The sequence below is a fragment of the Emys orbicularis genome, chromosome 1 (assembly GCF_028017835.1).
Source record: "Emys orbicularis isolate rEmyOrb1 chromosome 1, rEmyOrb1.hap1, whole genome shotgun sequence".
Classification (NCBI taxonomy): domain Eukaryota; kingdom Metazoa; phylum Chordata; order Testudines; family Emydidae; genus Emys; species Emys orbicularis.
The window spans coordinates 1,207,154-1,223,213 of record NC_088683.1 but is presented as its reverse complement, the minus strand read 5'-3'; the positions used below and the strand labels follow the sequence as shown (position 1 = coordinate 1,223,213).

Below are 16,060 nucleotides of genomic sequence, written 5' to 3'. Positions count from 1 at the left end.
ACAAGAACCTGACGTGACCACCTCAGTTGCCCTGTGGCTGCTCAGCCACCTGGCAGAGAGGAGAGCATCCTCCTGCTGCCCAGCCCGGATAGCCCCTTCTCTGTCTGCCATTTTGTCCCACGCCTAGAAATGTTATTTCATTTCAGGAGCTGAAACAGGATAAAATGCTACTTTCCCCATCTCACAACCACCTCTCACCCGAGAGTCTGCTCCAGGGCCCAGGCAGTGAGCTAAAGACGTCCTATGGCAGGGAAACATGTACTTAAAGGGAAAGACATTTGGGGCTCTGAGCTCTTCCAGTTCTGACAAAGGGAATGTGGTCAGCTCTCAGGGAGCTGTTGGGAAAGGTGCAGGAGGAGCAAATGCTGGCTGTGGAGGAGCTGCCAGCTAATTCAGTCTCTGCCTTTTCCAGAAACCTTATACATGTGAATGCTTGATTGAAAACTTGCACAGTGATCTGAAATTGCCCCCCCGCCCCTGTGCATCCTCTGCTGGCTGTCCCCTGGGAGCAGTGATTTCGAGTGGGAGGGCTCTCTCAAGCCATAGTTTGAACCATGTCAAAGCCAGAAGGGAATTTCCTCAGTTTCCTTCTAGAAGTCAGCGGCACATAATAGCACAGCACAGGGACACAGACATGCTACTGGGCACAAGAGGGTACGGGGAGGGTTGAAGTTCACGGTTCACAGCAAGCTCCACTCCCTCCTCTCCCACATCCCAAGGGTTGTGGGACAAGAAGGGAGAGTGACTGGCACGTGACACACACAGCAGCACAGGGAGGACAACATGGGTTTGCTATGAGATGAGAGCATGCTCACTTACACAACTCGCCCACCCTCCTGAGGCCTGAGGCAGTTCTAGACAGAGCAGCGCGGACATGCAGATGTGAGAGCAGGAAGAGAGGCAATGAGAGAGAATGTTAGCATCAATCCTGGGCGCAATAACAACACGGAGAATGAACAGACTTCATCCCAAACCATTCCAGAACCACTGCGACTCCCAGAAACCCATGCTGGGCCAAAGGGCTGGCTCCTCACACTTCCCTCCCATTGCAGAGGTCTCTGCTGGGCGGAAGATGCTGAGCAGAATGACCAACTCAGCAACAGTGGGAAGGCGGGTGCAGCTGTATTGAGGAGCGAATATGTGGGCAGTCCTTGCTCTACTGAAGTGGGGCCTTCTCCCCATCTCCCAGAAATGTGCTAAAGTCTATGGCAGAAAAGCAATTCTCTAAGTACTATACTTATAATTGATTAGCATTGCAGGGCTTGGTGACTCCCTCACAGCTCTTTCACTGGTTTGGTGCATCCCCCAGGGCTGTGCACCAGCTCTCTCTGGTTTGGGGTATGTACAATAGTCTCAGCCCCTCATCTCCAGAGACAATGCAGAACAGAAAGTGTTTGAGGTCTGCAAGTGGCATGAGTGAGGCTTGGATGCTCAGACTGGGTTTGATGTTTACTGTGACGCAGCAGACCAGAGGGGCCTGTGTGTGGTTCTCGGGGAGATGTTGAAAGGGATCCAGGTGATTGGAACCAAAAGGATTCGGGGAGCCAGTTCAGTATTCATTGAGTTCACATTCCTGCATTTACTAGAGAAAATGGGACATTCATAATCACATGAATTCAACAGCCAAAGCCGGAGACAATCTGACAGTGGTATTCCTAAAGATAGGGAGTAGGGAATGGGGGGGGGGGGGGGAGGGAAGGAGAGTATGGGGAATAGAGAGAGACGGGAGGAGGGGAGAATAAGAGAGGGAGAAAGAACACGTGCATGAGAGAGAATGCTCTACAGAAAGAACAAGAGAATGAGAGCGGTAAATACAATTCAACATTTTATCTGACTGAACCAGAAATTTGCTTTAGTGGTTTGATTTTTGACAGTTGTGAGAACAGTAACTAGAACTAATGGCCAATAGACTGTTAATGTGCCCTTGAGAGACAGCTACTATTTCCCAAAGGGGACAACCCCAGGTTCTCTGGGTACGGAAGTTTGGTTTAATCCCTACCTGACAGCCTGCAATAAATTGTAGATTTTTCCTGCCCACCCAGGGACGCCAAGAATTTATCTTCAGAAAATGAGATTGAGCTCGACATCTGGTTTCCAGAAAATAGCTGGGCCAGATTGAATGTCAGAAAAAGCTTAGGAGAGTTGTCCGCACTCATCTCAGTGGAATCCTGCTTCTGTCTAACTCCTAAGAGGAACTCCTAACCATTCCCTTTGTATATTCCAAAGTCAAGTCGCACCCCAATGGATCTGAGAGGACAGGAACCCGGTTGAGAACACAGCTCACCACATCTCTCTCCCTAACCGAAACTCTTCCTCTTTCTGAATTACATTTCCAGAAACCTCCTTGTTTCCTGAAGTTTTGTTCACTGTATCAGGGGCTTTAGTCAATATTTCAATCTGGTATTGGTGCTATGAACACAGGGGCTAGCCTTGGATTAATTAAAAGTTTCTACAAGGAAAGAGGTTGCACTCATAATGGAACAAAGTTCACAAGAATATTGTACTGAACATATAGCTCTCCTGCCTGCATCAGACTCCAGAGGGAGAGAAACAAGCAATTTAATCAGTAACATTGTTTCAGACATAACTGTCTTCTGCCAAATGAGAGACAGCAAGTGAAATGTACTTTCTGGAGTGTACCACTGAAAAGTGGCTAGCACTCAATACAGTACACAAAAGCCAGGATCGAGTGAGGCTTGCATTGGTGGAGGCTACCCCAGATCCTTATTAAGCTGCAGAGCAACCCAAAGTCAATGCACAGAGCGAGCCCCACAAACACATCTGTCTGGCTTACAAAGTACTGTGGCCATTCCCCTAGTGAACATCTGTGGGTTTTAGTGGGTTTCTAAAGAGAGTGCCGTCCCAGCTGGATGTCACAGTCACAACTTTGCTATGCTTGCTAGAATGAAGTAGAAGAGCAAGAGGACTTCCAAGCTCTTTTTGAAAAATGTCCCTCCCATTCTTTTAATGTAAGAAGGTCATGAAACGGCTTCCCTAGCTTTTCTTGGGCAATTTCAAACACCATGACATGACTGCAGAACCCCCATACGTCAAGTGAAAGTCCTTTTGACACTGCTGTGTCTCTAGGTCACAATTTGCGGAGTGGTGAAACGGGGAGAAATAGGAACCAAAAACTGTATTTCAATCGAAACCATGGCCAACAGCAAATCTGCATTAGGAATAGGAGATTTATAAACACAACATCCATGATAACCATGAATGTTCCCACATTGCTTACTGTCCCACCCGCGTGCCTCAGCTCTGCCCTTGGTGGTGAGAAGGGAATTCGGGTCTAATCTTTAAGCACTTCACTGCTCACGGTTCTTCCACAGTAGACCTCAACCCTCCTCTAGAAGGCCCAGCCTCTCCTGATGGGAGAGGGGCTTTTTTCTACTCCCCATGGATGCAACCTCTGGGACTCTTCAAGCCAATCTCTTAATATACCTTGAACATGGAGGGACTCCTACAGAGCCACTCCAAGCTGGCTTGCAGGGAGCTTTCTACGTTGACTGCTTCTATCTTCTGCTTGGCAACCTGTTCACTGACCATAGCCTCACAGCTGAAATGTGGTTCTTTGGAGGCTGATCTAGAAGCGGAAAATCCTGCATTCCTTTAGCTTCCTTTTTGTGACCTTCATTTCCAGTCGTAAAGTTGGCAGGAACAGCCCTCTCCCTGGAGCAGAGACTCTATTCCCCTCTACCTAGGCAATAATTTGTATGAAACAAAACTTCATCTCAGGACGCTCTCAGTGCTGAAATCAACAGGGAGGCGAAGCTTTGTAAGGTTTAATTCCTGCTTTTTCTGGCCACTTTGACAATGAAATAATCTGTCAGGGGCATGGGTATGTTTCTTACCGATGTGTAGGTAACACATTTGAGATACTCATTCCTATGTGATAACCCAGTGGGCATAAATGAGCTGAAGTCAAGGTTTGCTCTTCTACTCACTCGTCAGAGAAATGGGTGCATGAGCTGTGATTAGTACGTTAGTGATCAGATGAGGTGAAGCCAGCTGTGCTTGCTGTGATATGAACACATGCTGAGACTTATTACCCACAATGCCCCTGTCTCCTTGTAGGCAATGCACATCAACATTTAAAAAACACAAACCCACCCATTCTTCCAGGAAGGGAAGTCTTTGATTGGTTTCAGATTAGTGTATCTGCTCAGGATCAAAGGGCTAATTTCTTTGCGGGGAGACTACCACACGAATCACTAGTTCTTCATCAACTAACCCAGAAACACGGCTCGTGCTCTCCAGATACCCCGTCTCCACAGCTGTGTCCCTACAGGGCATGTGCTATCACGTTCTATTGCTGTCTGCAGTGCCAGGTCTAGAAGGGAAACCTCAACGGCTGAGACAGAGACAGAGACTGGTTTCAGGAACGCCATAGCATCCACCTAATTGAAAACACCTTTGGATGGTGGCGTAGTTTAGGGACCAATGGAAAACAACATACCAGCACCCAGCAAGTTTGCAGGTAAGACGAGTTTCAACATTCTTACTTAGTGATGGCTTCCTTAACACTCTAGCGCTTGATCTCTGGTCAATTTCCCTACCATTTGGGTATGCTCAAGAGCAAGGCATTATCGCTCTGACACACACCAGGCAGGGGAGGGCTGGGCCACACTGAGTTTCAGATCACAGAGGGTATGTCTACACTGCAATTAGACACCCACGGCTGGCCTGTCCTGGCGGACTCGGGCTGGAAGCCGGACTCTAGGACCCTGCGAGGTGGGAGGGTCCCAGACCTCAGGGTGCAGCCCGAGCCAGAACATCTACACAGCAATTAAACAGCCCCTTATCCCGTGTCAGCTGGCACGGGCCAGCCGCGGGAGTCTAATTGAAATGTAGTGCTAAGGTGATCACACTGAAGTGTACCCCCATGAATAGGGGCCTCTCCACATTGCCAAACATTGGGGGCTCTCCTGAAGTGAAGGATGGACTCTAAGGGAATATGGGACCCATTCTGCTTCCACTGAAGTCAACTGGAATTTTGCCCTATTTTCAATGGTGCAGTATCCAGCCCTGTGTGATAAGAAGAGAGCACGACTGAATGGGTGGGATGTTCTTCAGCACTAACACTCACAGTACAGCATCCTGCTCCACCAACGCAATCCAGCTCTGGACAGAGCCTCAGTTTCTAGCTCAACTGATCGCAGGCTTTCCCCACACTCCTTAAACCCACATGCCCCGCCAGGAGGCAGAGGGACCACCTTTTCCTGGGGAGGGAGGGGAACACAGATTTGTTCACCTAATACTGGCATTCTTTGTTCTACTTCACCATTGGACCCTATTCCCAACCTAGGGGGACCACCTTCCTGAGGGGCTGGGGGGAATTTAGTTTCTCACTTCACCTAATTCTGGCACTCCTGTCTGTACTCCTGCACTGGATTCAGACCCTGACCTGGAAAGGCCACGTTCTCTCCAAACCGGAGTAGAAGTGGTTGTGCTGTTTGTACCTATACACCAGGGGATCCCCATTAGGAAAGGGCCTGAGAAAAATGGATCTAATTTCATCTTTGACTTGACAAACACCAAACCTGAGCCTCTGAATCAGCTCTCCAGAGGAATCTGCCCTGGCTGTGGAATGAAACTTCAGTTCTTTTTTGTGCATGAGTTTAGACACAATGAGGAGACAAAAAGCCTACAAGGAAACAGGGGCTTGTAACTGCAGTGGCGGGAAGCTTACACCATTTGACTGAAACAGAATTAATTGATGAGTTTATATAGAAAGAGGTAGCTTTACCCTAGGAGCTAAATGCCTAAAGGGCTTATTTTTCTTCTCTCTCTCTTTCAGATCTGTAGAAATACAAAGAGTTGTGGGTTTCCAGAACAGCACCTGAAAAACTCAGTTTTGCATCTAAAAATTTGCTTCAAATGATACATCTGGCACGTTCTGTTGTTGCTTAGACATAAGAACCAAACCCTGTGCAGAGAACCCTCTAACCTGGATTCTCCGCTGAATTCGCGGGCGCGTAAAATTGAAACTGTGTCGACACTATTGAACAATCCTGGCTTGAGTCGAACACTTGTTCACAGATACGCCTTGAGGTCCAGATGACCACTGTCACAACACAGCTGATCAGCAGAGGTGGGAGGTTTAGGTCCAGGTTCACTACACCCAATGAGAAATGGCACAACCCTGATGAGACTGGATGGCCACGGCCAGAGTCACATGACACAAGGACATTAAACGAGAATGCCATTTTAAACATATGTTTTAATGTTGTACATGTAACAGGTGAGGTTCGCCCTGTAGGGCTATGCTTTCAGCCTCTGGTGCTAGGATGTAGGTCTCCAGCTGCCTTTTCACAGCTCGCTATGACTTACTAGGCCTACCGCTCACTGATCAAGGAACTCAGGGATCAGGAGTTAACTTTGGAGCTGTCTTGTGATAATGCATGTCACACAGTGATTCCACTGCAGTGTCCAGAGAGCGTCCTTCAATTGCAAGCTCTTCATAAGCCTTCCGTGAGCCAATGTAAGGCTGGCACTCCAGTGGAGCTACCGTATGACGGCTCATGTTGCCTTAGGAGCTATCACAAGGTAACTCAGAAGTTAGCTCACCTCACAGCTATTTCATGGTACTGGCATGTTTCCTTGCTGCTCAGAACACTGGATGTTGGGACCTGCCATCTCCTAGGGCCACATCCACATTGAAGATGAAGGTGTCTGCCTCGAACTTTATACTGTGCTTGTTAGGCTCCAGGGGCTCCTTGCAATTGCCAATGTGGTTGAGGGTTGAGCAAAGTCTGGGTGCCACACATGCCAGTGAGACTCCACGACTGGAAGCTGCCGCACGGCTGTGCCAGGATCCCCTGCCAGACTCTATGGTGCCGTTCTGAGCACTGTACTGCAGGCTGTGTGCTGCCTCTGGGGACGGGGAAGTGCTGCCGTTTTGCCACTATTGTCCAAAATCTTCATCTGTGCACAGAGCACGCGACGTACAGGCCAAGCACAGCCTTCCTCACCCTATTCAGCACTGGCCTAAGAACAGGGAGGAGAGAAGGAATATTCTCACTGATGACCTTGCCTTGCCTTAACTCTGACCTTGGGTTCTCTTCATCATCAGTGTCTCTTGACCTCTTTTTCAGTGACTCTCATCAAACATCCTCCTGGGGGAGACTGTCTTCCAAGGAGACACAGTCAGAGAACCGTTTCTGTCTTTCATCCTTGGAGCTCCCTGGCCAGAAACTCTATAAACCTCTGGAAGAGAAATGTACCAGGGCCTGCTTGTTGTATAGTCAGAAATTAATGGGATCAGGAACAAACAAAACTGTGCACCACCAGGTCCGCTAACTCAGCCATTCTTCCAGCTCCCCCCGGGCTCTCGTCTAAGGAGAATCTCTGGAAATAGCAGCAGCTGTGCTGGGGCGGCTTCTGGGAGCAGTGACCGCACTTTCTCAAACCACAGGGAGATTCCTGGGCAACTCCTGGAGACATGGCTTCAGTTTGGCCCCTGGCAAAGGGCCCTCATTGTCCTCCTGAAGCGAGGACGAGCTCAAGGACGACAGCACCAGCAGCTGCAGGAGAGGCTTTGGCAGCAGCATCTTCACCCCTTATGCAGCACTGCAGGGTCCAAAGGCCGTTTCTGGCAGCAGTAGCAGCAACTGTGGATTTCGGGTCATCTCTGGCAGGTGGGACCTCACTATTTTTCAGCAATCAGGAGCATTCAAGGGCCGTCACTGGTGGTGGCAGCAGCAGATTTAGCTGGTCCTGCTTCTCTTGTCCTTCATCACAGCACTGGAGGGATTTAAGGGCAGTGTGTTGTGGAAGCTTCAGGTGGTAATTTCTCTCTTAAAATCAAGCACAGGGACTGGAAAGTGTGCGGAAGTGGGCTGCATTTGTAAATTATTCTCTACGTTAATTTCTGAACTGACAGGAGTTGAATAAAAGAGAGGGAATTAGCACAATGGAAGAGAGCACCTCACATCACTCTAGAATATCCTATTTACAGCTGACTTCCTGGGAAATATTTCCAGTTCTTGGACACCCACCAAGTGCACCAAATTTCAGAGAGGAAAGGCCACAACTTTCATAAAAAGTGAATGAGAAACATTTAACTGTACAAGACTAGCAAAAGACGCTAAACGCCTGGGGAAGGAGCAGCACCCCCCTGTGACAGTGGGGGGGAGGGTGGGGTGCTGGTGGCTCTCCGGCAGGGCACAGGACTTTGAGGGGCCGTGGGGAACAGAAGAGTGCAGTGCAGGAACTGATTTCACGGAGCACAGTGAGGGGGCTCTCTGGGAAAAGGGCTGGGATCTGGGAGGATGTCTGTCAAGGAGCATGGGAGGCAGTGGGAGGCCAGCATCTCTTGAAGCATGACGGACAGAAGAGTCTGGTGTCCCAGAATACGTGGGGATGGACAGAGCTGGGGCAGGGGGGAACTGGTGTCTCTGGTGGCAGGTACAGTGGAGAGGCACGCTGCAGCCATTTAAGGCCCGTGGGTGGCAGAGGGTGAGCTGGTATCTCAGTGCCTTTGTGAGACAGAGGAGGAATGTGACGGGCGAGGGTCCCTCTGGCAGAAAGGGGATGGTGTTTTTCAGGGAATGTGGGGGATGGAGAGAGGCTGTCACTCAGGGAGCAATGGAGGTCGCAGGGTGTTTATCTGGCATTGGTATATCCGAGGGGCATGTGGAGCTGGGAAAGCTGTTGTCTCACAGGCTGTGAAAGACTGAGGAAGGCTAGTGTCCCTTAGAATCCGAGGTGGGGGAGCGGAAGGGGGGAGAAGAGGCACTGGTCATGCTCAGAGCCCTCAGCACAGCATACTGAGATATTTAACCTGCTGGATGGGGAGAGGCCAACGTGGCCTTCCCTCTACAGCTCCGCCAGCACAATCCAAGTCTGAGCTAGAAATCCAGGCTTGGGCCCATGGGAGGGAGGTGAGCAGGACAGGCGCGCAGGGAGGCTATGGGCAGCCAGGGTCACTTGCAGACCAGGAAGGGTGTGTGGGCAGAACTCAGGGAATGGGGAGGCTGACACTGCTAAGGGCCCTCGAGGGAAGAGGCAGGGCTGTGGGAGGCTTGTGTCCCTGGCAGTCTCTGGGGTTAGAGGGAAACTGCGTGGGCAGGGGCTGGAGGGGGGCTGGTGACCCTCGAGGCCTGTGAGGAATGGGGAGAGGTTGATACCACTGAGGGAGTATGGAGGTCACTGACGTGTGGGTGGGAGCTGGTGTCTCCTGGGCATCGCGGGGATGAAGGAATCTAATTTGGCTGGGACTGAGAAAGAAGCTTCTATGGGCTTCTTACCCCTATCTTCTGGGGCTGCAATCTTGTCAGAGCTCACAAGTTACAGTTTCTGGACAGGTCTGTACTTGAATGAGAGACCTGAAGAGGAAAACCTAGGGCAGTGTGGGCAGTGGTGTGGATGCCGCAGTGGGGGCGTTCTCCCCTCTGAGTCAGTGACAGTCTCAAAGCCCCAGGGTGGTGACAGGAGGGGCTGTGTTGCAGGGAGGAGCATGGGTGACTGCGTCATGGTGCTAGGGAGATCCGTGTTATTGATGGTGGAATGTTGACAGATGCGATGTAAAACTGAGACCCTGACCACTCACATGGCATTTTTCCTGCCAACTTTCAGCCAGCCTAAATTCCCTCTGCAGTTTCAATCGGATTCGGGATTAATTTGCATTTCATGTTATAGAGGTAGTGTGTAATGTTCCTGTGGCCTGTTCAAAGGCTGCCCCATCCCACCTCAGAGGTGGCTTGTTTTCATTGATGGATTACACAATTCCTACGTTCTTAGTCTGAGAGCATTTGGGATCCTTTGGGACAAAAGGCACTAGAGAAATGCAAATAATTATTAACTGTTCAGGAGAAAACACTTAAAAGAGGAACCCACAACCAAATACAGCAATTTAACAACAGAATCAAGACATAGAGAGAAGCAACATGAAACAACAGAAAGGCAATTTGAAGAGGAAAGGAGACAGTGAGAAAGGTCCGTGTTTGTGGGCAGGATTAAGGAGACGCCCCAAAACCAAACATGACAATTTCTAGGACGTCTGTCTCAGCTTTTCTCTCCTCTATGCAGCTGAGGAATCCTGACATCTCTGAAATGTTCCTCAAAATGCATCTTGTGATTATGCCGCATATTTATAGGCCACCATTGCTGATGATTTTCCCTATCTTCCTGGAGTGCCTAAACTCTGCACCAATCCCCTCCCCTGACCAGCATAAGTCTTACCGTGCTGCGATCACAGGTGACTTCTTCCCAGGATCTAAAGGGGGCCCGGTAGGTTCCTCCCCCAGTGATCGTGTATCCTTATTCAGCTGTTGTAACCGGGAACTTAGCTCACTGATCACAGTTGGTTTGTCATCCTCAGCCCCGTGGACTGGCCTGCTCTCCATGGGGTCCCCCCATAGCTTGGATCTTCTCTGAAAGAGGTAGCGTGGCCGACCAACACTGGCTGAAGCCAGAGTAGCCGCGTGTTGCTGGGAGATGAGCTCACTGTCCGAAGACTGCTTCAAAAGTGGGTCCCTGAAAGTAACTGGCCCCTTGCTGAGCTGGGACTTGAGTTTTGGCTTTGGAGGCACTGGTGGCTTCTCGAGTATAAAAGTTTGTCCATCCGCAAAGGAAGTGTATGTGTCAGTAGGCTCCCCGCTTTCAGAGGACAATGTAGACATACTGGAGACTGTAGAGATGGTGCTTGTGGTCTCCAGGTGATGGTCACTTGAACTTCTGGTGTCCACCTCTTCTACTCCTGAGTCTGCAGCAGACTCTGGGGCTACGGGGGCATCAGAGGGCTTCCCTGAGGGTGTTCCACCAGTGGTAGAAGGTGCTACTGCTGCCGCTGGTATGGATGGCGTGCTAGGCTTAGCCAGTTGGCTGATTGGTGTGCCAGGGGTGGTGACTAGTACCCCATTTGCAAACTCATCTGGTGGAGGCACCAGCCCAATCTTGGCCAGTTCCTCCCTGGTCTCTTCATCACTTGAAGACAGCTGAGCTGGTGGGAGGGTAACTGTGTAGGGCTCCACTTCCTCCTCTGAACTTCCTTGACCAAGTGTCTTGTCAGATGCTGGGCTAACCGGAGACTTTCCCACAGGGCTGGGCTCAGTCTCCGCTTTGGGCAGCTCTGCCGGCTCCACGCTTGCTTCAGGAACATCTGGTTTCTCCTCTTTCATCTCAAGTCCTATCTCCTCTTGGCCATTACTTGTTGCATGGACCATGATGAGGCCGGCTGTCTTCTGCTGTGATGTGTCCATAATACTAATGATCATAGATTTCTTGTCTTCGTGTTTTTTCTCTTCTTTCACAGGTGTTTCTGCTCTTGTCTCAGTCTCTTTTCTCAGTGTTGTTGGAGTCCCCCAGTGGCTTTTCGTAGGGGCCAAAGTCCCAGGAGCTGCTCCTACTGCCCCTTTGGCTCCAGGCGAATATGCAGGTGACACTAGGCCCTCTAGCTCCCCCCTTTCTGGTTCTTTGGTTTGGACGTCCACAAACAGGGGTGCTGCTCGGTCTGAATCTGGGCTGTGGATTGGGGTGGGCGACCTGGATGGGACTTGAGTGGACAGGGCCCGCTCCCTTGCGGCCAGCGCAAGCGCCAGTGGTGAGTTTGGATCTAGGGGCTTTCCTGTTAGGGGGTGGATGAATGTTGAGGAAGAGCTGCTAATTAATGGCTTTAAAGCTGAGACAGGTGAAGGCAGCAGCACATCTCGGCTTCCTAACAACCGCTCATCAATAGACCTGGACTGCTGCAGGGATGGCATGTCAATGCTGGGGGGGCTCCCTTCAATGGCCCCAACCGAGAGGAAGACAGTGGATTTCCGCCTCTCATCAAGACGACGCTCTCTGTCCTTCATGACTCCAGCGATGGCAGTGGCAAAGGGGATGCTCGAGGGGTCGACCTGAGCGATGCCAGCGTGGTGCTGATACTCTATGCCACTCATGCGATGGCTCCGGCGTGTGGGAGAGGGCTCCCGCATAAAGCCTCCTGTGATGGATAAAGCTGCTCTTTCCTGAGCGTCCTCTACTTGCAGCTGCTTCACTAAAGGGCTCTTCTTCCTCTGGGGCTTGGTGGGAGCAAACAGGCTCACGTTGAACTGGCCCATGTTGGCGTAAGGGTTATCAATCACTCGCCCTTTCCTTTTCAGCTTCTCCGGGGGCGTGGCGGAAGGGCCAGGCCGGGGGATCTCTGTTGGCTCTACCGGAAGATGAGAGGAGTCCTGCAGGATTATCATGGATCGGGCTCTCTTTTGCCTTTCAGGATACGGGATAGAAGTCCTTGCCTGGTCATACATCTCAGCTGCACTGATAACCTGGGGGAGGCCATGGAGTTTGGCCTCCAGGCTTGGCTTAAAGCTCGATCTTATGGTATCATAAACCCTTCCCGGAGGTGGAGGTGGGGAGAAGGATGGGGGAGGGCCTGTGTCAAAGTAATATGGAGACGGAGGAGGGGGCGGAGCCGTCTGAGGTGGGGGTGGGATTCCGTGCCCTTCCCTGACGGTGTCTTGCATTGACGTGCTCCGAGGAAATTTCCCATCCATCAAAGAAGCAGCAAGTTTCTCATCTTCACCTAGGAAACCAGAAGAACAGCAAAGTCAGAATCCCAGAACAAAGGGAGATGAGCCCTGCTGAGAATTCAGTCTTTCCCTGGGCTCTGCAAGCTGGATGTCAGGTGCCCTAGGGGAGGATTCTAGTTTTGAAGAGACTCTCCTCATCTTCACGCTACACGACTAGCCACTAATTCCGCAGCTTGCTCCCTTGTATGATGAGACAGGGTGCAGGGCAGGCAGTGACTGGTTCTCACTATGTCCTTCATCAATTTATTATAAATCCCTCCGTCAGGCCTTTCCACCTCTTCCCTGGCCAGGCTAAATAATCCCAGGGCCAAATCCAGAGATGCTGTAATTAGACACAGACTCCTTGGACATAGTCGCCAATTACCAGTGTGCACGGGGGCTTCACTCAGAGCAGCCAGAAGAAGGTGGGGGCTCATTATACCCAGGGGTAGCCTGCTACAATGTAACATTCACCCCCCCCCCCATTGAGCTGCTTCTCCCCCTCCCCCCTCTGGGAGTGAATTACACACATTGAAACTCAGGGGAATGTGTCCGAGGGATCTAAATTCTGTGCTGGTAAATAGGTACGTAACTACAGACAAATGTCTCTCTCACTACTCTAGTATTACTAGGGTAACTTACTCCAGGAATACCCAGTGAGACCGGTTTCCGGCTAAGGTACCACTCAATAGACGGTATCAGAGCCTGGGGTGGCAAAAGGCAGTCTGGGGGAGAATAAACGGATGTAACGTGTACATTGCGGGGGCCAAAAGAAGATGTGGGTTACACCAATTTAGACTCTTCCTGGTTTCCCCTGTGAATCTGGCCCCTCCTACCCCAACCCACCTTACCACCTCAAGTCATCATTTGCCTTCCTGGCTCTTGTCAGCCTCAGCTAGATCTTCCTCAACATGAGTAACCAATCTCGAGCGAGCACTGAAGATGAGGGCGTGCCACAGCCTGGCATGTCAGTTACTTTCTCTATTATTTTGTATCCTGTTCTTTAATGCACTCACACATCCAGTCTGCTTTTCTAAGGCAGCTGCGTACTGCGCTGGGCAGGCACTTCGCTGTGCTCCAGTGACCCCAAAGGCTAGAGAGCTACTGATTAATACCCCATCTTGCCAGGCACTAACTCTCTGTGCAGACGAGCCCCAGGAGTGTTCACCCCATGCCCACTCATTTTTGTTTCATTTGTATTTTAAACACCTGTTTCTATTCCTTTTAACCCCCCCCCCCACCTCTACATTTTATTTCCATCTCCTGTGCTGATGTCTCATTTCATTTTTCAAACCTCATTAACTCCATGGCCCAGATGGGGAGAGAGGCCCAGCAGGAGTCAGCGATTTGCCCCAGGTCACTCAGGGAGTTGGCGGAAGAGCTGGGGCTTGAGCCCAGCTCTCCTGAGTGCCCGGCCAAGTGCCTTCACCACAAGGCTACTGAAAGTACCAGGTGTGACGTTATTGACATAAACCGGGACCATATAGATCATTGTTGCAACCAAGGTCCTGTAGTGGCACCCAAATCTTGTATAAAGGGGGTCAAATGGGGTGTCTTAGACAAGGTTATGGTTTACTGGTTATGATTATGCTGTCTATATGTGTGTATCAGTTTTGTAGTTGAAGTTATGAATATTGGCTCTATACTGTCTGTATTTCAAACTTATGCTGTGCTTCTGGGTTACATCCCAGACAAGCTGGTGTTAGCTCTGCCTAGCCTGCTTGATGGCCCATTAAGGGCCATCAGCTATACAATGGACCCATTAAGAGAAGGCAAATATGCCTTCAGACTCAACAAAGTATGTAGGAACTGGCCCATGTAACTCCAGACTCCATTTTGCTGTAATTTTCCACAGTAAGAACAAAGAGGTGTTCTTACACCTGGAAAAGTCTATATAAGGCTGATGCCTCATCTCCATTTTGTCTTCAATCCTGCTTCTTACCTCTGGAAGGACTTTGCTACAAACTGAAGCTCTGAACAAAGGACTGAGGACCCATCCCAGCGGGGGATGTATTCCAGAGACTTGATTTGAACCTGCAGTTTATTCTATCGCTGCTGCAAGCCTGAACCAAGAACTTTGCCATCACTGTATGTAATTGATTCCATTTAACCAATTCTAACTCTCATCTCTATCTTTTTCCTTTTATGAATAAACCTTTAGATTTTAGATTCTAAGGGATTGGCAACAGCGTGATTTGTGGGAAAGATCTGAGTTGTAAATTGACCTGGGTCTGGGGCTTGGTCCTTTGGGATCGAGAGAACCTTTTTTGTGTATATTGGGATATTGGTTTTCATAACCATTTGTCCCCATAACGAGTGGCACTGGTGGTGATACTGGGAAACTGGAGTGTCTAAGGGAATTGTTTGTGTGACTTGTGGTTAGCCAGTGGGGTGAAACCAAAGTCCTCTTTGTCTGGCTGGTTTGGTTTGCCTTAGAGGTGGAGAAACCCCAGCCTTGGGCTGTAACTGCCCTGTTTTAGCAATTTGTCCTGAATTGGCACTCTCAGTTGGGTCCCGCCAGAACCGCATCGTCACACCAGGGATGACATGTATCCCCTTCAAACTGCTCAGGAACCGCCTCTGTTGCTTCCATGCTAGAGAGAAAGTGCCCAGGGCTTAGAATGACCCTGAAAAGGGACGGGGAAGGAGGGTGGGAGACAAGACACTTTCTCCATTCTGTCCCCACCCACCATTCCAACACAGCTCCACCGTGCTGCCTTCTAAGCCCTGCAGAACTGCACCCCATCTATTTATCCGACCTCGTTCCTCATCGCATGGCCCTGCACACTCTGTTGATGATGCCAGGTCTGATGCCCCAGGTGTCCACGTCCCCACAGCCTGCTTCATGCCTTTCTGCACTGCCCTCCTTGAGCTAGTTCGCTGTGATACTCCCCTCACCTCATTCTGATCTTACACGGCCCATTTCTACTGTGATGCCAAAACACGGGCGCCAACCAAATCGTTTTACTTTATTTCATTTGTTTATATTACTATTATAGAAAACAAATAAGCCAACAACAAGAACTTCCATGCTGAGCATACACCTTTACTGACAGCTGTGCAATCTTGTCCCTGGGTCTGATCCCTCACCTTCTGCATCCTGAACTACCAGTTAGTAGCCTTTTTGTTGTATTATGGGCACATGTGCTCCAAATATCCCCAGCTGGTTCCAGGCCTCCATTTCTGATAGGGAATAGAAACTTCCATCTGTCTTTGTGGGATCTTTCCCTGATGCCCAACATGCAAGTTGAGGTGCTTCTGTCAGACAAACCAGCAACTTCTGAAGCTGTTCACAGTCATGTGTAGGAGAAGAGAAGGCAGTGGTCACTGAAGACAGAGAACACTGGTCTGGGCCTGGGGCCAGGTTTCTCCACTCCCCCTTTTCATCTGACTCAGATGGCTCATGGTCTGGCTCAAAGCAGAGGACACGTTTCTCTGAGAAGCAGTAGTTGTATCCCTTTGCCAGGCTAGGGAAGGGTAGATTAAGATACAGCAGGTCTGCACAGTAACTTCTTAGTAGGAAGTCCATTACAAGGAAGGGCATAAGAAAGCTGATGTCAGAT

At 50.1% G+C, this 16,060-nt stretch overlaps 1 protein-coding gene across 1 annotated transcript in view; it reads right to left on the bottom strand.

Annotated features, from left to right (window-relative positions):
- The window catches only part of SHANK3 (SH3 and multiple ankyrin repeat domains 3), a 610,715-nt gene that overhangs the window by 17,748 nt on the left and 576,907 nt on the right, over positions 1-16,060 (bottom strand). Inside the window, exon 21 of the mRNA XM_065411947.1 lies at positions 10,186-12,511. Within this exon, the coding sequence (XP_065268019.1) occupies positions 10,186-12,511 (2,326 nt within the window). The remainder of the gene's footprint in view (positions 1-10,185; positions 12,512-16,060) is intronic.